The 19,984-nt window shown below is 53.6% G+C and overlaps 1 protein-coding gene across 1 annotated transcript in view; it reads right to left on the bottom strand.

The window, feature by feature from the left end:
* Window positions 1–1,245: 1,245 nt before the first annotated feature.
* Window positions 1,246–19,984, bottom strand: part of MYOM3 (myomesin 3) — a 44,919-nt gene continuing 26,180 nt past the window's right edge. The window contains exons 20-36 of the mRNA XM_027109740.1: window positions 17,734–17,848; window positions 16,664–16,820; window positions 15,852–15,961; window positions 14,303–14,347; window positions 13,459–13,595; window positions 11,971–12,115; window positions 11,772–11,831; window positions 11,315–11,382; window positions 10,143–10,253; window positions 8,306–8,393; window positions 7,760–7,798; window positions 7,403–7,511; window positions 6,100–6,263; window positions 5,839–5,875; window positions 5,639–5,661; window positions 3,976–4,031; window positions 1,246–2,734 (exon numbers count right to left, since the gene is read on the bottom strand). Coding sequence (XP_026965541.1) covers window positions 2,474–2,734; window positions 3,976–4,031; window positions 5,639–5,661; window positions 5,839–5,875; window positions 6,100–6,263; window positions 7,403–7,511; window positions 7,760–7,798; window positions 8,306–8,393; window positions 10,143–10,253; window positions 11,315–11,382; window positions 11,772–11,831; window positions 11,971–12,115; window positions 13,459–13,595; window positions 14,303–14,347; window positions 15,852–15,961; window positions 16,664–16,820; window positions 17,734–17,848 — 1,725 coding nt within the window. The 3' untranslated portion in view covers window positions 1,246–2,473. The remainder of the gene's footprint in view (window positions 2,735–3,975; window positions 4,032–5,638; window positions 5,662–5,838; window positions 5,876–6,099; window positions 6,264–7,402; window positions 7,512–7,759; window positions 7,799–8,305; window positions 8,394–10,142; window positions 10,254–11,314; window positions 11,383–11,771; window positions 11,832–11,970; window positions 12,116–13,458; window positions 13,596–14,302; window positions 14,348–15,851; window positions 15,962–16,663; window positions 16,821–17,733; window positions 17,849–19,984) is intronic.

The raw sequence follows: 19,984 nt of genomic DNA, 5'->3' as shown, positions 1-19,984 counted from the left end.
GTGGGACCTTCCCGGACCGGGGCACGAACCCGTGTCCCCTGCATCGGCAGGCGGACTCTCAACCACTGCGCCACCAGGGAAGCCCTTCAATTCAATTTTGACACTAACCACCCACAGGTAGAGTCAGGCTCCACAAGGCTGTCACCTGTACTTCTGACCAACCGGCAATAAGTCGAGGGTTCCCATGACTCCCTCCTCAGTCGATAATTTGCTGGAATGGCTCACAAAACTCAGGGAAACATTTTACTTACAGTTTCTGGTTTATTATGAAGGGTACAAATGGACAGTCAGATGAATAGGTCCACAGGGCAAGGAGTCGGGGAGTGTGGAGGGAGATCCTCTCTAAGCGCTCCACGCTCCCAGCACCTTGATGTGTCCACAAACCCAGAAGCCCTGGGAATCCTGTTGCTTAGCAGTTTTTAATGGAGCCTTCAGTACTTAGGCATGATTCTTTAAATCATTGGCCATTGGTGATTAACTCAACCTCTAGTCTCTCTCCCCTCTCCAGAGGGAAGTGGAGGTGGCTGGGGGCAAAAAGTTCCAACCCTCTAGTCCTGCCTTGGCCTTTCTGGTGACCAGCTCCCATCCTGAAGCTATCTAAGGGCCCCTAGTCACGCCATCTTATTAGTATACAAAAGACGCTCTTTTCACCCTGGAGATCCGAAGGGTTTTAGGAGCTGTGTGTCCCAGACCAAGAGCAAAGACCAGATATAAAATTTTTTCATTTTATCACAATGTCCTTTAGCAAGGTCCTTCCTTCCACCTGAGTGGCACTTGGGGTTTACTTGGGATTAAATGGGAGGAGCTAAGACAGAGAACAGCGGACCTCCATCCCCACTGCCCCACCCTGGACCTGCCCTGTCCACAGTCTTCCTAGGTAGGAGGTAGTGTCAGCTGAAAGGACCCTCAAAAATGACCTTTTAGACTTCTTGCTTTATAGATGGGAAATTGAGGCCCAGACAAAGAAAAAAAAAAAATGCCCAAGATCACACAGTGAGTGCTTGGCTTCAAGCCTGGGTGTGTTTGCCTCCAAGACCTGCAAAATCCTCCATACTCCTTCCCAGCCAGGGCGCGGCAGGACACCTGGCCCCCTCGCCCCCCTCACTGAACACCTGGCCTGACTGCACCTGTAGCTGCTGGGGGTATAAGTTACCCATCATGCCTTGATGCGCGTGTAGGTGGTAAATGTAGGAGTGATTCATTCTACCTTTAAACTCAGAAATCATTTCAGAAATCAGAGGTGGGTGTTATGTTTTGATGTTGGGAGTACAGATGAGTTTTATTTTCTCCTTCAACATGTTTAAGGTTTTCCAAAATTTCACAACAAACATCTCTAACCTTATAAACCCCACCCCTCCCAATCTGATTTTAAAAAAGAAGGAAACTGGAGGGTGGTGAAATGCCCAGCTCCGTACAGAGGTCCAGTAAGCAAGGCCAACCAGTATCTGTCCCGCCAGGCAGAGGCCCTGAGCTGGAAGTACTGAAGGTCATCCAACTCTCTAGCCTGGCATCCAAGGCCACCCAGGCAGCATCACCCCTACGCCTCACCTTGGCTCTCACCATCCCCTGCTCCTGAAATCTCTTCCCATGACCATCACCAAATCCAATTTATTTTTTCAGGGCCCAACAACCAATTCTGCTAGTTCCATGAAGGTGTTTTAAAGCTCACCTTCCCTAGTTGGGATGAACACCTCTCTCCCTCCTCTGACCACCCGTGGAACTTTACGTGGACCTGTTTTATAATCCTGATCATCTGACTTGTCCTGGAGTCACTTGCACCCAGGTCTGACTCTCCTGGGCTGAGGTGTCCTTGGGGGCGGGGCCTGCATATCATGTATCTCGGTGCTCCCAATGCCATCCGCAGCCTGGCACAGGCTAGACTTCAAATGAATGTTCGTTGAACTTAAGTGAATTGAAAATACAGTATCCAAAAGGGGGTATTGTGATAAATCCGTTTATGGGGGTACATCGACCTCGGCACTACTGTCATTTAGGGTTGAATTCTATGCGGTGAGGAGCTGTTGTGTTTAGCGGCATCCCTGGCTGCTACCTACTAGACGCCAGTTGTGACAACCCAGAATTTGGACACCGCCAAATGTGCCCTGGGGGACGCAACTGCCTCCTGTTGAGTATCACCGGTGTACGGTTTCAAGGGTTTTCATAAACAATCCCTAGGAGTAGGAATCCCCATTTGATAGATGAGAAAGGCAAGGCTCATGGAGAGTTTAGAGTTGAAATAGTTTTGCACGTAGGTCTCCCATTCCAAGTCCAGTGCTGAGGCCTGGAGGCCTCCCAGAACCCCAGCAAGGTCTATGCTTCTCCACTTTGGTGTAGCTACTCCCCTCCCATGTCCCGGGTCCCACAATGTCCAATCCCCCCGCCCCGCCTCCGTGGCTTGTGCCAGGCTGTGAGCCACTGGTTGACCCTTGTAGTCCATGCAGACCAGACCTCAGGCTGTGCCTGAATCCGACCGTCACATCTTCAGCACCTTGTCCTCCTCCCCGTGCTTGAACACGCTGATGGTGACCTGGCCCTTCTCGGAGCCATATTTGTTCTTGACGAAGACACCGTAGCGCCCACTGTCCTCACTGTTGACCCTCTCGATGGTGATGGTGACCTCCGACCCCTTCACCTCCATGTGGTAGCGGTCAAGGAAGGTGACAGGCTGGTCATTCTTCAGCCAAGAGACTTCAGGGATAGGATCTCCTGAGATGACGCAGGTCAGGCACAGGGTCTGTTTGAAAGGACAGGAAGGGAACGCTCAGTCCACATGCTTGGAATAACCCTTGGTGAAGTGTGAAGGTTATAAACCTTCACACTCCCAGGGAGCTCCCAGTATAAGCTGCTCCTTGTGGTAAGTTCATTATGTGTGTTTTATTGTGACCCATAAAGTAATAACAGTAAAGGGAGATGTTTTACTCTAACCCCACATCCTCCATTCTCAACATTTCTACGGGAACACTTAACTATTTAGACTGTTGGGCCATTATTACTTTAGCAATTACCTGCCCCAGAATGGCCTGGACTTTGCTTTAATGCTTTTATTGTATATTTCATTATGATTTTACCATGCAAATAAGGCTAGATTGCTTTTTTTTTGCGATACGCGGGCCTCTCACTGTTGTGGCCTCTCCCGTTGTGGAGCACAGGCTCCGGACGCACAGGCTCAGCGGCCATGGCTCACGGGCCCAGCCGCTCCGCGGCATGTGGGATCTTCGTGGACCGGGGCACAAACCCGTGTCCCCTGCATCGGCAGGTGGACTCTCAACCACTGCGCCTCCAGGGAAGCCCGGCTAGACTGCTTTAACATAAAGATTTAAGAATTGAGTTTGAAAATTCTCAACAGAGCAATTCTCACTGCAGAGGCACTCTAGTGTAATGGCCGTCTGGAGCTGGGCTGCCAGGCTGTGAATCTCAGCTCGGCTCCTTTAAGCTGTATGACCTTAGGTAAGTCTCTTAACCTTTCTGGGCCTCAGTTTCCTCAGCTATAAAGTATGACTAGTAATAACACACTATTTCATGGGGTTGCCTTGTTGGTTAAATAATGGAATAGTGCCTGGCACAAAGTAAGCAACATGAAAACGTTAGCCATCATTTTCTAGAACATTAGACTTGAAAAACTTCAGTCCTCAAAGGGCTTTTTAGGTATCATCTAGTCAAACTCCTGTGGAAACTGAAGTTCACACAGAGAAGTCCGTGACACCCAGGGCCACCTGGAGAGATGGGGTAGAACTGGGGTGAGCACAGGCCTGTCACCGCCCCCCGCCCCCCCCCGCCATGGGCCTGACACCAGGCTCAGTGTCTTTCCTTTATACTACATGTGACCAATGAGGTGTGGTCACTCGGCCAGACTCTGGTGCATCCAGCCCCTTCGGCTCTGGAATCCACGGTGCTGCGTTGCTTCGTGCTCTTTGATGGATACAGGAGGGAACCCAGGGTGGGACTGCCGGCTGTGGGCTGGGGAACAGTCAGTACCTTATCTTCCATGATCGTGGCCACGTCCGGCAGGCCCCTCACCACTTTGGCACGATCTGGAAGGGAAAAACGAGACCCCCAGTGATGAATGTTTTCCTGCCAGCTGCTTCCCAGCAGCAGGTTCCATGAAGTTGAGGTTTATTTTGAAGCAATGCTTCTTTTTCTTTTTGCATCATTTTGGGTGGACATCCTTAAACTTGTGTTACGTTACTTCCTTGCCTTTATAAACACAAGATAGGGACGTAATGTGTTTCTGTCGTTGACCTGAGGTTATTATTATGGCTGGTAGTACCTGGAGGTGACAGTGAGGTGCCCCTCCCCTGAGGACTGGGAGAGAAGGTGATAAGGTTGCTCTGAGCCTTAAACTGGCAAAATGCACACAACAGGTGTGACGAACCAGCTCAGGGAGTGAATAGGAAGGGAGCTTCCGGGACACTGACTCTGGTCAAGGGAGGGGACCTGGTGGCCATGGCGGCTGGGCAGGAAGAGACTGTGGTTGTAAATCACTGAGCAGAAAGCCAGCATGTTGCAGTCGAGGCTGTGGGAACGGACCCTAGACCACGATCAGGGATGTGCCAAGAGCCTGAAGTGGCTGGTGTCTGTGCAACAGAGGTAGGGGAGGAGGAGCCTGAATCAGGGTTGAAGGGGGAGGGGAAGGACGGCCCCAGAGATGGACACTGTTGTGGGAGGAACGTTCACCAGGCCCATCGTGGCGGGCGAAACAATCCACTTCCCCTGACTCTCAACTCGGCCAGCCCTAGCAAGCACAGGTGGTGAGCTTAGGCCCCTGTGTTAGGGTCCTGGAGGGGTGTCCTGTGCAGAGACTCGGCATTCCAGGATGGGGGGGGCAGGTGATTAGGAGGTGTGACGGGCTGAGTTGGGTCTGCAGGCTGCGCTCCGCCCACTGAGGTGGCCGCCCGCTGCGAGGGCTCCTCACTGCTCTTGGACCCCAGATGGCCCCCTCCCAGATAGCAGTTATGAACGGCCTGCACTTCCCGCCAAGTGCGGACACTCAGGGACAAGACGCCACTTAGGGCTCATGCCCCCTCCTACCAATGGCCCCAAACGGGCAGTTTCCCTCCTCACTGTCAGGTCGAACGGGGCTGCTCTGCTCTGCTGCCAGGAGGCTTCCCCTCATGGAAGGTCCTACACTGACCGGCTGGCTCACTGAGACCAGAAAGCCAGCCTCCTGAACTGGGTGCTTTAGAACTGGTTGCGGGGACTCGGAGAAGCTCCAGTGCGTGGACCTGGTGGTCCCCCTGGGCAACTCAGAGGCTGTGTCCTGATTAGATGAGGCCCTAGGGCCCCACAGCCAGAACCAGCTTTAGCTTTGCAGTCGTCCCCTCCCGGGCCTCGCTTGGAAGACAGGGCCTCGGTCCTGTCTGCCCCGGCCTTTGGAGTCCCACCGACATCGGCCGTGTGCCTACTCGCCACCAGGCCCGCACCAGGCACGTCCACATCCACGGTCTCAGGTATCCTCGGACTCCTCATCCACCTGTCTTCACGCTGCCACCATCCGGGTCTCCCGGCAGCTCTGTGACGGCCCAGAGCCACACAGACCCCATGGGAAACTGGGACTCCAGCTACCTGCCAGGACGCGTGAGCAGCTGGGAAGCCGCCCCAAACTCAGAAGTGGAAACAACAGAAATATGGCTGGACTTACTCTTCTCGATGATGGCCAAGGCTCTGAAAAACGGAAATGGGAAAAAGCCTTGGTGTTTCATTTGTTAAAGGACAGTCCTGCCCGGGTAGGGGGGAGGGGGTGACGGGGGAAAGGTGGAGCTGTCCCGCCTCCCAGGAAGGGTCCTGTGCTCGTGCACCCCAGGGCCCTTGATCACACTGAGAAACGTCGAGGACACTTACTTCAGTCTCTGGTGCTCAGCCAGGGCGTCCTCAAAAGCTACAAGAAGGAAAAGGGGAAAAGGTGCGTCAGGGCATCTACCCCCAATCTCCCCCCTTCCTGCAACCCACAGGTATAGAGCTCAGCACTGACTGTTCCTTCACTCTGTTCCAGCATTCTCTTGGGGGCAGTGCTAGGATTGGGTGGGGAGATGGGAGCCCCCCCAAAAGACCATGGGGTTTTCTAAACAGGTTTCACTGAGGACAGACAGGCGGAGCGCTCACCTTGCCCCGAGAGATCAGCTGAGAGCTGCCGGACTTCCTTCCCGGCCGCTATCTCTAGGGTGTATTTGCCCTTGTCTGAGTCTTTGGGGTCCAGGATGTGGAGCCAGATGTCATCCAGGGTGGTACCAGCCCTCACCCGATCACCACTCTCCAGGCGCTTCTCTCTGAACGTGAGGGTGAAGAAATGGTTAACACAGCTCAGTCCGGGACGGGCTGTCCGCCCGCCCATCTACAGGAACCCCTGCCCCAAACTCCTCTCCCGGGGTTTTGTTCCCAGATGTGTGAGCTGAAAGTGGTGACCATGCATGAGATATTTGATATATATCTATCCACTCATCCCCTCATCATTCATTCATTCATCAAACCTTGTGGCCGCGCTGAGTCTATATTTGTGACATGTCCTGCAGGCTGGGACTTTGAGGAAATGGTGCTCCAGGGTCAGTGACCACCTCCCCACACCCCACCAGTGGGAGCCGCTTCCTCACTTCATCCTTTTCCTCATCGTAAAACCTCCGAGCATTTCTTCCCACAATCACTCTTACGTAATTCTTATAAACTATATAAACTCCTTTCCTTTACTTAAATTTCATTCCTAAAGACACCTGGCCCATGTCAGTGTTTTGTCACAGAAGTGACACCTCTGGGCTTCGTCATGGGGCTCAGAAACTCTAGAGAAGGAGCTTCACTGTTCTGAAATTCAGCCTGGCCTTGGTCTCACTCACGTGACCAATTTGACTAAGTCCGTCTAGCCTTCTCCATAGAATGGGTGCAGTAATGTCTGCTCCACAAGGCTGAGGTTTGCAAGTAAGAAGCACTGGGAAAATTCTGCTCCCAAACTCTCTGGGGTCACTTAGCTCCTGGCGGAGTCTCTGATACCTGATCCTGCCTTCAGGGCCTGGCCCTCAGTTAGTCGTCAGCCCCCCAGGTCCCTCTGCCTGCACCTCTCCCCTCAGCCTGGCTGCCTGAGTTTGCTAAGGCTGCAGAGACCCACAAGGGCACTTGATCATCTGGTTCCCCATCGTTCCTGCATCCTTCTCTCCCCCAGCTCCCAGATGGTGCTCTAAGACAATGGTCCTTCTCTGCCATGGATATTCTGGGAAAGTGATCTTAGCGCCAGGGTTCCCACCTTTCCTGGGGAGCCTCCCTTCTGTGCCTCTAACAGCTGTTCCCTGTCCCAGACTCCCTCTGTGGACAGCAGGACCGGTGAGAGACCCTGTCTCTGCCAAGCCCTTGGGACTGGGCTCTGAGGCGGGTGCTGGGCCCCCTCCAGCCTGGCTAGGGCTCCAGGGTAAGGCCAACCTACTTGTGGAACCAGGTGGTTTTCATGTAGCTCGCGTTGTAGTACTTGACTCTGCTGAAGAGCCGGATCCCCTCCTCGGTCCCCTGGATTTTCAGTGGGGTCGCAGAGAGGGCTGGGGAGGCATGGGAGCAGGGTGAGTCTTCCCCAAGGCCCTTTGGGCAGCACATCTGGGGGGCAGCCAGCTCGCCCCTGCTTTGGGGCATGGTGGGGGGAACACAGTGTGGTGAAGAGGCAGGAGCATCTCCCCCCAGTCTTTGAGGCTGGAAACTAACCCCACCCCCAGCAGCCAAGGATGGCTAGAGGTCCCCCGGAGGCTCTGTGGCATCACGGCAGCGCTGAGCAAGGAGGGGGCTTGCTTACCACCAATCCTGCCCAGCTCAGTGAAGATGGCATCCAGGGCTGGAGGGAGACAGAGGGAATGGTCAGCTGATGCACCAGGTGGGGCCGTCCTTGGAAAAGGCTGGTGGACCTTATGAGCAGCTCTCAGAACACAGGCTTAGGGGTGGGGAGGGGATCTGGGGCACTGCGTGACTGATGGGGCAGGGGGGCAACACAGATGGAGGACGAATGGGCCGACACGACAGTCTTCCTGCAGGCTGAGACGACCAGCCTGGTGAGGAGCCTGGGGCCCGCTGGGGGTGGGGGCGGGGGGCAGAGCAGAGAACTCAGGCTCCGGGTCTGGAAGCCTGGGCTCGCTGTGGGATAGTGCAGTGAACATGGGCACCAGCGTCACACAGACCAGGCCCTGCCACTGACCAGCTGTGCAGCCATGGGCAGGTCACTTAACTCCCCTGGGCCTCAGTTGTCCCTAGTGAGGATCCCAGACAGTTTCCCCACAGGTCACACTGCATCTCTTGGTTCAGTGTGAGGCCCTCCTGGCCCGTCTCTGATGTCGCCGGCTCCTACCTTCACCCGTGAGGTCCAGGATGGTGTCGTCCTCCCCTCGCTCATCGGAAACCTCTGCTCTGTAAATGCCCTTGTCCTCTTTGGAAAGCTGGAAAGAAGGATGTGAGAAGGCGGTGTCAGCATGAGTTCCAGAAGGAGCGATGGACAGCAAGTCAGGAGGCCTGGGCTCTAGGCCTGCCCCTAACTCTCCTCCCTGGGCCTCAGTTTACCCCCCTGCAATGGGTGATCTCTGAGGCTCCTTCCAGCTCCAGAGCCCTTTGATCCCAAGCCCAGGGCTTGTCTGGGCCTGGAGGTGGGGCAAGAGGGGGAACTGAGGGCAGAAACAGACGCCCCGCATGTGATTCTCAGGCAGCTGCTCTGAGCAGAGCAAAGCGAGCCCTCCTAGCAGAGCTGGGCCGAGCAGGGCGCACCCTCCACCAGCGCTGCCCTGCTTCCCAGGGGCCCTGGATAGAGGGACCTCTCTGCATCTCTCAGAAGGAAGTGTGCTTTCTTTTGCTCAGGACGAGGGGGTCCTTACTGGCACATGCTTGTCAACCCCAAGTGAAGCCCGGGTCAACACTCAGCAAAGCAAGAACTTGGGTCATGCTTTGAAAGCAAGGTCAGAAGTCCGCTGTGCCCTCTCATTACACAGCGTCTCCTCCAGGGGCTGCGGGGGTGGGAGCGTGATATCTGCCTCCCTGTCCCCTCAAAGGGCCCCTCTCACCCCAACCATCTCTACATAGTGTGCTTTGAGGCAGGATTCAAGGCAGAAGCATCTCTTAACTGGGGTATCAAAGGGCTGAAAACCCCAACAGTCTTCTCCCATGTCCCCTGCCCCCTCCCTCAGTGAAGGCTCCGAAGTCCCAGCCAAATTCCAGTGACAGTGATTGGAGAAACTTCCGGCCCCGCTCTCAAGCTTTGTATCTTGGTATTTAAACCCTCTGAGCCTCAGTTTACTCATCTGTAAAATGGTGGCATAATCCTTGCCCTAGCTACGTACTATAGTTGCTGTGAAGATCAAGGGAGATAACTTCGGAAGCCAGAAAGTTCTGCACCAATAGGCTGGATGATTATGACAAGACTCAGCAGCTATAAAGCACCTACTTGATGCCAAGCCCTGTGTGAAGAGTTTGCACTGTGATGACAAAGGCCAACTTGCCATCGTCTTGGCCGGGATTTGGGAGAGGACCCTGAAATCATTATTTCCTTCCTAGTCTGCAAACCTGCATCTGTCACAGTCCTCCTTGGCACACGGTGGGGCCACAGAAATCAGGGACAAGGCAGAAAAACATTGAATATTTAAGAATAAGTCTTGCATTTCTACCTTAACCAGGTCACACTCCTCCAAGGGCCATGGGGAGGTCGTGGGTGGGAGAAGTGAGCTCCAGGCCCTGTTTTGCTCTGCCCAGACCTGCCTCACACGGAGACCGTCTTCCTGTCCTGAATCTCAGGCTGCGGGGGCAGGAAGGAATCTCTGAGAGAGCATCCCTCTGACCTGCTCGTGTAACAGGTGAAAACGGAGGTCAGAGAGGGACAGTGACTAGCCCAGGGCCATGCAGTCAGCGGCAGGGCCAGGACTGGAATCCAACTAAAAGGAAAAGTCAGTATTACTGAGCCTGTTTTTATTTAAAGTTTTGGTATTGTTTTCCCTCGTGGTCTTTTTTTGGGGGCATGAATTTTGATCCTTAAAAATACTGCGTGAAATACTATTTATCTTGAGTACTGGGCCTTTCAGTGCTTCCTGAGAGTTTGTGCGTGAGGTCAGTGCCTCACTTGCCTCACCCTGGTCCTGACTCCCTGCCCAGTGCTCCTGGCACTGCCTGGAGGCTGTGAGCCCTGGAGTCAGAGCTGCACTTACCTCTTCCATGCAGAGAAGCCCTGCTCCAGTCTGCGGGTCATACTGACCATCTGGGAACTCTTTCTTCTGGAAGAACCACTGGAAGCGGGTTTCTTTCTTGGTGTTGGTCACCTGAGGAAGGTGGGGAGTGAGGAGACTCCTTCAGGCTTTCTCTTTTAAGTGAAGACTCAGATCATCAGAACCTTTTTTTTTTTTTTTACAAACATGACTCCCCCCCCACCCCCAGGCTAAATCTCAGCCAACCCCTTCCTCACACCATATGTCTCCTCTGATGGTTTCTGGACTCAGGACTTGTGCTAATGCTATTCCCTCTGCTTCTTGATCCCTTTCCTACCCTACTTTTTCTTGTAAATGCCTGTGTCACCTCCTCCAGGAAGCCTTCCTTTATGCACCCCAGAGTGTGCCCCATCGTGAGTGATCAATTTCCTGCATGTCTCCATCACAGCAGGAGCTATGCTGTTTTCGCCACGATCTTGCTTTGGACTGTGGGATCTTACAGGCCTAAGGAGACCACTTCTTCACCCTTGTATGCCCAGTGCTTGCAGAGTGTGTTACACAGAGTAGGTACTTAGGTTTGCTGAATGGATAGGCTTCTGGGAGTGCGCCCTCCCCTCCCCTGCCCTCCCCCAGGTATCTAAAAGGCTGCAGGGTGCTGAGAAACAGTCAGGCACATCCGGTTAAAACCTGGGCTCTGGACTCGGCCTGTTACCATGTAGCCTTCAGCTAGTTCCCCACTTGGTTTTTCATCCTACAGTGGGGATTGTAACACCTCTCTCACACATGATTGTGAGGCAGATGAAATAAAATAATGCTCTGAAGTGCTGAGAACAGTGTCTGGCAGGGCTACTGACAGACACAGGGACTACCACTCAACGTATAGAGCCCTCACTTGCTCCCAGACCCGTGACCCCCAGAACCCCTCCCGGAGCAGCTGGGAGATCTAACTCAAGGCTGACTCAGCGCACTAATTCACACTAACTCTGCTCCCTGGGTTTTTGTTTTCCAGTTAAATGCAAAATCCCTGGGGCTACTTCCTCTGCTTGGGATCACACCAGCACAGGGTGTGGAGTTGCAGGGAGTGGGGCAAAAGACAGCCACGGGGCTTGGGGACAACCACAGGTCTTGCCCCACGGGGCCTGGGGGCAGGGCTGGAGGCGGGGGCGGCGCTTTGCCTTGCACATCAGCAGCACTTGGCAGTCCTCGGTGACCTTCCACTGCAAAGGCTCCTCGAAATACGGACCTGAGGGCAAAACAGCACGCCCAGCGGTCAGAGCGCCGGGCTCGGCCCGGGCGCCACCTGGTGGCGAGATAGGGGAAGGCAGCTGGGGAGAGGCACCTAATGACTACTGGCCCCTCGGATTTTGGGATTCCGCCCCCACGAGGGAGGGGACTGGGGTGAGGTATCTGGGAGGCATCTAGGGTGCAAAGTTTAGGGCGCGCGCTCTCGGGGCTGGGCAAGTGCTGTTTCGTTCTGGCACAGGGACAGCACTAGATCAAATGGCAGTGGCCCTCCCTCAGGGGGGTCCAGCAGGGCGGAGGGATCTATTAATCCACTTGCCCAGCGGTTCCCCTGCGCTGTCTGCTGGCCTGCTGGCCGAGGTGTTTGAACTTCGCCCCAGCAGTTCTTACCCTGCTTTCTCTTCCAGTCTCTTCTCTTAGCATCTGCCTCCCTCAGAAGTTTGTCGAACTCTGTGAACACAGAGGGGGGAACGGGTGTGAACCAGAAATAGCGCAGGTCCAGAGGAGGGCGTCAGGATGGATAGAGACGCCCAGGCTGAGAGCTGAGGCCGGGTGCGTGGGGCAGGGCCGGGGTCAGGGCACAGCTGACCGTCATCCACCAGAGCCAGGGTGATCTGGTTCTTGGCTTTTCCGTCTTGGAGCTGAGCAGTATACGACCCTTTGTCGTCCTCAGTCAAGTTTTGGATGATAACTTCCACCAGGCCCTTCTCTCGGTCAAAATTGATTTTGCGGTTCTGGGGAGAACAAAACCCGAAAGTCTTTCTGCCCTTTTCCAATCCCAGGGAATTTGTGCTGTGGGGTGCAAATCGGGGTGTGGTTGGACTTGGGGGTAATAAATGCAGAGTTAGAAGTCTTCAGAGACTGGGGAGGGGGCCCAAGGTACCCCTCTCCTGTGTATAGACTGGGCTTTTCTCACACCCGGCCCCTGAGAACACCCTGGGCCCGGCAGACACTGGAAAGAGTCTTGTGTGCTTGTATCAGTTGCAATTAATAATAATCCCCAACCTCCTACTGTGCCATGTTTTTGGGTTATTTTCTACTTCTTTTGCAATTTAATATAAAAAAAATCCCCCATAAAACTGTAAAGGATAATATAAAAAAGCCTGGGAACCTGCTGCCCAGAATTAGCACTTATTTACATTTTGTCACATTCTAACAGCTTTCAAACGTTTTATTTTCCACATTTAGGGTGTATGTGTGATTTGAGAGAAACGTCTAATTTGATTTCTCTATAGCGGCACCTGCTAGTATCAGCGCTGTGTACCAAGAGTCCAGACTTTGTTACCCTGCCTCTACCATGAGCCAAGGTCATGCTTAATCTCTGTGCAGAACTTTCAGATCTATTTTTTTTCCAATTGCTCCTCCTGATTCTGGGGCAACCAACCCCATTGTACCGATGCAGAAACTGAGGCACAGAGAGGTGAAGAGACCTGCCCAAGGGCACACAACCCACAGGAGATGAATATGAGTCTTCTGACATCTAGCCCTGAGCTCTTCCTCCTCTGTCAGAACCAGCTCCTCTTTATAACACACATTTTTTGATGGTCATTTGGAGATGAAATTCACAAATAAGATCTTCTCATGATTGAATCTCTCATGAGAGGTTTTACTCATGTACATCTTCATGAGTGCAAGAAGAACAGGAAAACGAATGAAAGAGCATAGGTAATGTGGCTAATAGAATAAAAACTCTCTATTCAGTGTATGTTAACACTGCAAAAAAAATTCTTTGTGTCTATATCTCAGAGTTAGGGTCTAGGCTTGGATAATTATAAGCATGAATGTAGGTTTTTCACCTTACAAATGTTTGACAGGACAGTGAACAATTGTGGGAGGCATGGGAAGTTCTTTGTGGGAGTGTTCCTTGCGTTGGCAAGTGTCTAGCATCCCTACCACCCACCCCCCCAGGTACTAAAATCCAGGTGTCCTCACCCCCCACCCTATCACTGTGACAGCCAAAGCTGGTGGCCCTTTCTGAAAAGTCTGCTCGGGGGAGGTGCAGCCAGTGGAGACCACTGCCTGTGAGACCACCTCCTGGGCCAGGAACCTCACTTAGGGATTCTGAGCCCCCAATTACCGGTGAGCTGAAGATTTCCTGCTCGTTGAAGATTAGATGCAGCTCAGCTGCTGGAGACAACTTTTCTACTTCCAGCCAAAGCCGCACCTCTCCTTGCTCGAGGATGTCAACGTTCCAGCCGGAGATCAGCTTGATCACTGGGAGGCAGAGGACAGGAAAGGGTGGGCAGGGAACCCTTCTCCCCTCCCCCCTCCCGACAGCCCCACCTTGAGCACACTGTGGGCATTTAATGTGCAAAATGTTTCAGAGTCTGACGCAGACACGACTGGGGATGAGGGGCTGGGGAGGGTTTCCCACATTCAGTCCCCCTAGATTGAATTCATCTCAGGGAATTCATCCTCTTCCCACAGCTTTGAGGTCATGCTTCTCACCCTGGCTGGACACTGGATCCCCAAGGGCTTTCAAAAACACCAGTGTCTGGCTCCAGACCCAGAGGTTCTGATTTGTTTGGGGTGTGGCCTGGGCATTGGGATTTTGAAAAGCTCCAAGGGTGATTCCAATATGCACCCAAATTTGCGACCCCTGCGCCAGGGCCTGCAAAAGCTACTCCTGGCCAATGGAGGGAAGCAGGGGTTTAGATGACCCACAATCCAAGAAGAAAAAACCAGCCACTCTGCCCTCCCTTGCATCCCATGTGCTCTCTGCTGGCCGCTCTGTTCCCTTCATGGACTGAGGACTCCCTGGGTCTCTGACCTTCCAGCCCCAAGACGTCCCCATCCTTTGCCCCCCCCCCCCCCCCCCCCCTCCCCCGGCTAGTTTCTGGCTCTTGGCTGACTCAGCCCTGCTCAGAACACCCCGGTGGGCCTGGCGGGACTGCCCAAGGCTGCTGGCTTGGACCACTTACCTGGGTTTCTAATCTCATGGCTCAGCTTCTTCAGCCTGTTCAGCTCTGGGACAGGGAGGAGCAAGGAAGAAACCAAAGAGAATGACATACCCGGGCCAGTGGGGCCCATGGAAGCCGTCCTAGCGTCCACACTGGGTGAAAGTCCCGAGAGACTCGGCTTGGGGTCATTTGGCTACTGAGGGGTTGATGATGACCACCGTGGGCCTTGGCTCTGGGGCACTGAGGGGGCTGCGGGGACTGCCGCAGGCCACCCTGAGGTTGCTTATTCTCCTGTCCTTCAAGACCTGATCAAGTGCCACCTCCCCAGAGAAGCGCCTACTGTGTGCCAGGCTCTGCGTGATCTCAGCCGTCCTCACACCATGCTGTGGGGTGAGCATTACTGTCTGTCTCCTGAGGCCCCTTGTTAACCCACTGAGCCATACTGTCCCAGCATCTGAGGGTCTGTTCTCCCCCACTGAGCCATACTGTCCTAGTATCTGAGGGTCTGCTCTCCCCACTGAGCATTTCAGTCTGCATGTGTCTAGGGCAGGTCAGCAGAGTGCTGTCTCACTGCTAACTGCTTCTTTGTGTTAGGTTTGTCTCTTCTGCTAAGCTGAGCTCTGGACCTGCATGGTATCTGGCACACAGTATGTGCTCAATAAATACGTGCTGCATGAATGAATTGGCAGGGGCAGGGCTCATATCTCATTTCCTCTTATAAGCTCCAGAGTCCTTAGCATGATGAGTCTGGACACATGGCAAGCATCCAGTCCAAAAAAAAAAGCAAACCCCATTACTTTTGTGGATGGCTTTAGTTTGCATGGAATCATCTAAGTATATCTGCATAACAACATTGTTTCACTTAGGACAGCAGGGATTATAATCCCCCTTTACAGATGAGGAAACTGAGGCCCAGAGAGGTGTCATGACTTATCCAAGGTCAAGCAGCTAGGAAATCGTGGAACTGGAATTTCACTCTGGACCTGCCTGGCTTCTGCCTCTTAACAAAATCAAATGGCCTCCAGTGCAATCATCAGGGAGGACAATGGGCTGTCCCAGTTGCTATGGAGACAGCAGAGGGTGAGTCTCACAGATGACCGCTGAGGCCCGGCATCCCCTCTCTGGTTTACCACAGTCCCCACTGCTCCCTTTTGCCATCCTCATTCCTCAGACTGACTGCCATTTGCAGTTTATCATTCTGCTTATGCTGTCGTTTTTCTTAGGCTACGGAAGGAAGTGAAATAATTCACTGGTACCTTTGCTTTTTATCAAAAGTAGATAAAGTAAAGAGAGAGACAAGAAGAGCGTGAACTCCATCAGGCAGGGATTTCTGCCTGTTGAGTTCACTGATGTAATTCAGTGCCTAGGACAGTCTCTGGCATATGGTCGGTGCTCAGCAGATACTTATTCACTGGCTGACTGACTGAATGGGTGGGTGAGGGCCTACTTCCCTGGAAATCTCTGCTTTACTCATTTTTATTGCTTCTTGCTGGCCTCTGGGGTATCTGTGCTTGGGACCCCGTGTCTGGGTCGTCTCTCTGGGGAGGTGGCTGTGGAACAGGGGCATCACCTTCCTCCGTCAGCGTGTGGCTTGCTGAGATATCTTCGTCAGCATCGGTGACCACCACCGAGTAGGTGCCCAAATCCTCGAGGCCAGGTTCTTTCAGGATGATCTTGGACCTGCAGAGACAGGAGGGCAGAGGCTCTGAGAGGGGCCGTGTGCCCTGGAGGCCTGGGAGCTGGGGAGTCTCGGTCGGCTTTGCAAGCCCTGTACCCCAGCCCAGACCCCGGCCAAGCCAGTAAGCAGGGGTGGCAGCCTCCTTACACCTCTTTGGGGTCCCCCGCCCAGGGCACGTCTGGCCTGCCACCTTCAGTGGTCCTCACTAGCCAGGCTCTCTGGAACGGTCTTCGTGCTGGCCACATCCCCCAGGCCTGCCTCTCTCCACAGGTCTCAAGCCATCAGCTTTGTCTCCTGCTGGACAGGGCCAAGGCCAGAGCTGCTGGGGGTGGAGGAGGGAGACCTGGGGGCCCTTGACATCCTAACCCCTCTTTTACTGATGAGGAAGCTGAACCCAGAGAACTTGCAAGAGCGAGTCGCTGGCACTCAGGCTAGAAACCCAGTCCTGAGCGTCTCCTCGGAGGCACACACATTCCTTACAGAAAAGGGTCTGCAAATGAACGGCACCGTTTCAGCCTCTCCAAGGCACTCTCCCTCACTTCTCCCCGGGTGGCAGTCAGCATCCCTCAGGAGAGACCAAGCAGTCCTCTCAAGCTCGTTATCTGGGGGTCCTGCCGGATGGTCTCACCCACGAGCTTCTGCCCGACTCACCCGACAACGTCTGGGACCTGTGGACGAGTCGTGCTGCCCCTCCCTTCACTTACTTGTTAACTTCCTCCTCGACCTTGACCCTCTGTGGGTCCGGCGGGCCCTTGTAGTCCTTGGACCACTGAAACTCCGAGGAGTCGGGGGCCTCGGGGGCTTCGAAAGCCATGTAGATAAAGCCCTCATCATCCACACCAACCTCGATCTCCCGAGCATCTGAGGGCGGGATCCAGTGGAGGGCAACAGGCATTGAGAAACAATAAACCGGGTCAGCGCCCTCCCCTGCTTAACCCCTCCAGTGGCTGCCCATTGCTCTTGAATAAAATAAGAAACCCCAGACTCCTTGCTGTGGCCTCCAAGGCCTCGTATAATCAGGCTCCTTCTCAGCTCAAACGTCACCTCCTCAGACCACTGAGGCTAGCGTAAAGCCCACCCCGCCCTATCACCCTGTTGCCCTTCCTTTATAGCACTTATCACTGGCTTTTTCATCATTTACTTGTTTACTGTCCATTCGTCCTGCCCCTCCCCCCACCAGCACAGGGACCTTGCTTTCTCATCACTGCCACGTCCCCAGTGCAGTGTGGGTGTCACCAAATACTTGCTGAATGAATGAATAATTAAAAGAATGGAAAAGAACACACTTTATAGTGAGGAGAGCTGAGTGATTCCATCGGATACTAGCTGCGTGACCTGGTCATTTAACTTCTCTGAGCTGCAATGAAATCAGTTCTAAAGTGGGGACAGTGACGGCTCCCTCAGGGGCTTATTGGGAGAGCCAGACAGTGTAAGGACCCAGCGCAGCATCTGGTGTATGTGGTAGGAGCGGACCTCGGGAGCCGTGACTGCAAGGCAGGCAAAGCCACACGGCATATCTGAAATAAAGTTGGCTGTTCTTTTAGATATCCACGGAGAGTTGTATGAGTTTAAGAATGTGGCACGTAAAGGATGGAAGACCCATCACATGGAAGGAAACCATATGTTCAAATCTTGGGATCCCACAGAAATAAACGAGAGTGTGGACGGGAGAGAAACAGGCAGGAAGGAATGAGGGGCAGGAAGGTGTGGCGGGGTGAGGGCCCAGCAGGTTCTGTCCTCCTGCTGCAGACAAGCGTCCTCCCCCTGCCCCTACCTGGCTTGTCCTCCAGGAGTATGGGGTCGGTGGGCATGGACGGCTGCCCTGGGCCCGCTGAATTCACAGCCTGTACATGGAACACGTAGGTCTTCCCTGGCTGTAAGTCAGAAACCTGGGGGAAGGGAGGGGGCAAGAGTGAGCACCGAGGATGGCAAAGACCCACCCTTCCTGTAGCCCTGGCCACGGGCTGCAGGGGACCCCCAGGAGGGCCAGGCTGCCCTGGGGGTGGGGGGCAGGCTAGGGGCACATTGCTGTCCTGAGTTCCAGCTTCAGGTGAGCCTCTCCCCTGAGATTACCTCCCACGCTTGTGATGCCTGGAACTCCACCTGCTCGGAACTTAACGCATCATCAGCCTCTCAACAAGAAAACCCTTTCTCTTCCTGCGGCCCCTGCCTCTCCTCCATCTGTCTCCCTAGAAAGGAGCTTGGTGATCATCGTCTTTGACATCTTTTTCTTGAGCCCCACACATCTAATCACCGAAGTTCCCATTTTATTTCCCTAACGTTTCTTGAACGTGGCCTGTCTGTGTCCCAGCCACGCCTTTGACTGCAGCTTTATTTCTTCTCTCCTGGATTAGTCCAACAGTTTCCTAAATGGCGCCTCTGCCTCTAGACCCTTCTTCCCGGTTTATCTTTCCCTCTGCCAATGTTTCCAAGATGGCAGTCTGAGTACACTTAGCTCTTTCAGTGGCCTTCAGGGTAAAGTTCAGATTTCGAGGCTTGGTACCTAAAGCCTTCCTCATCCGTCCATCCTCAGCCTTCTGTCCTCTTCTCCGCGCCCCCTTCACTCCCTGACTCCTCAGGGTCCCCCACGCATCACGTCGCCTCACGCCTCCCTGCCTTTGCCCTTGCTGAGCCCTCTGCCTGGAACGCCCTCCCCTTCTCTTGGTCTAGCAACAACAGCTCACCCTTGGCCACTCAGCTTGGCCAGATGGGATGAGGCCAGGAGGGGCCTCTTACCTTCCTCCTTGGAGCTCCCAGAATCCCTCGGACCCTCCTTGATAGTACGGCACACAGTATTGTAACTGCCTGTTCCCTAAGGACTGTGACTGTAGCTTTTTACATCTACAATCTAGTTCCAGATCTGGCACTAAGTAGGTGTCCAGAAGTGTTGAGTGAATGACTGAGTGAGTGAATGCTGGCCAACCACCCACATGCAGAAACGGTGCCAAGTCACCGAGGCTCCCCAGCCCTGGGCCAGCCTGCCTGGGGAGCAGAGGGACCATCCATCTTGCGTGGCTCTCTCAGGCCAGCTGTCCAGCACTGGCCGACTCTACTGTAGGGAGCCGAGCCCTGTGGTGGTGGAAACTGCACATCTCAGAGCATTCCATGGGCTGAAGCTTGCCCTTCTTCATTTGGTCTTTTTTAAAATTTATTTATTTATTTTTGCTGTGTTGGGTCTTCGTTTCTGTGCGAGGGCTTTCTCTAGTTGCAGCGAGCAGGGGCCACTCTTCATCGCAGTGCACGGGCCTCTCACTGTCGTGGCCTCTCTTGTTGCGGAGCACAGGCTCCAGACGCGCAGGCTCAGTAGTTGTGGCTCACAGGCCTAGTTGCTCTGCGGCATGTGGGATCTTCCCGGACCAGGGCTCGAGCCCGTGTCCCCTGCATTGCCAGGCGGACTCTCAACCACTGCGCCACCAGGAAAGCCCTTCTTCATTTGGTCTTAGATAGCCTTAATGTTATTGTTTCAAAAGGAAATACTTTTATTTTTTTCTGATTATGAAAGAAATTCATGTTTGTTGGAGGAAATATTAAAGCAACAGAAAAGAATATAAAATGAAGGGGTAAGGCTCTCCTGGCAGCCCCATTCCCAGAGATGACCAGAATTGACAATTTTGTAAAAATCCATTTAGACTTGCAAATGCACGTAAACCATGCAGAAACGTGACATGTGCCGTATTCTGCTTGTTAGTATCTTCTTTCCATGTTGTTTTGGGCCTCTCAAGCCTGCTTTCTTTCCTCTTGGTGCTAACAGAGTGCTAACGTGTGGTCTTGAAACCCACACACCCTCCTGCCTGCTGGTGAAAGATGCCTCAGGAAAATGAGGTGGAGAAAATACTCCCTCTCTCCCTAGAGCTGCAGAAGATAAAACCTAATACACATCACAGAACTTTCCTTACAAACTTTCCTTAAACAAAGAAGGCCTGTGAGACATGCTGGCTTCAGAGATGGATGCTGTGAAGTCTGTGGTCCTGATGGATTGTCTGTTAGTAATTTGCGTCTGCTAAGAATGCTTCAATGGACACCTT

Source organism: Aethalodelphis obliquidens, unplaced genomic scaffold, assembly GCF_003676395.1.
Source record: "Aethalodelphis obliquidens isolate GAN/ISIS:26980383/991018 unplaced genomic scaffold, ASM367639v1 scaffold9, whole genome shotgun sequence".
Taxonomy (NCBI): domain Eukaryota; kingdom Metazoa; phylum Chordata; class Mammalia; order Artiodactyla; family Delphinidae; genus Aethalodelphis; species Aethalodelphis obliquidens.
The sequence above is the reverse complement of the archived record's forward strand: the minus strand, read 5'-3'. Positions and strand labels throughout refer to the sequence as shown.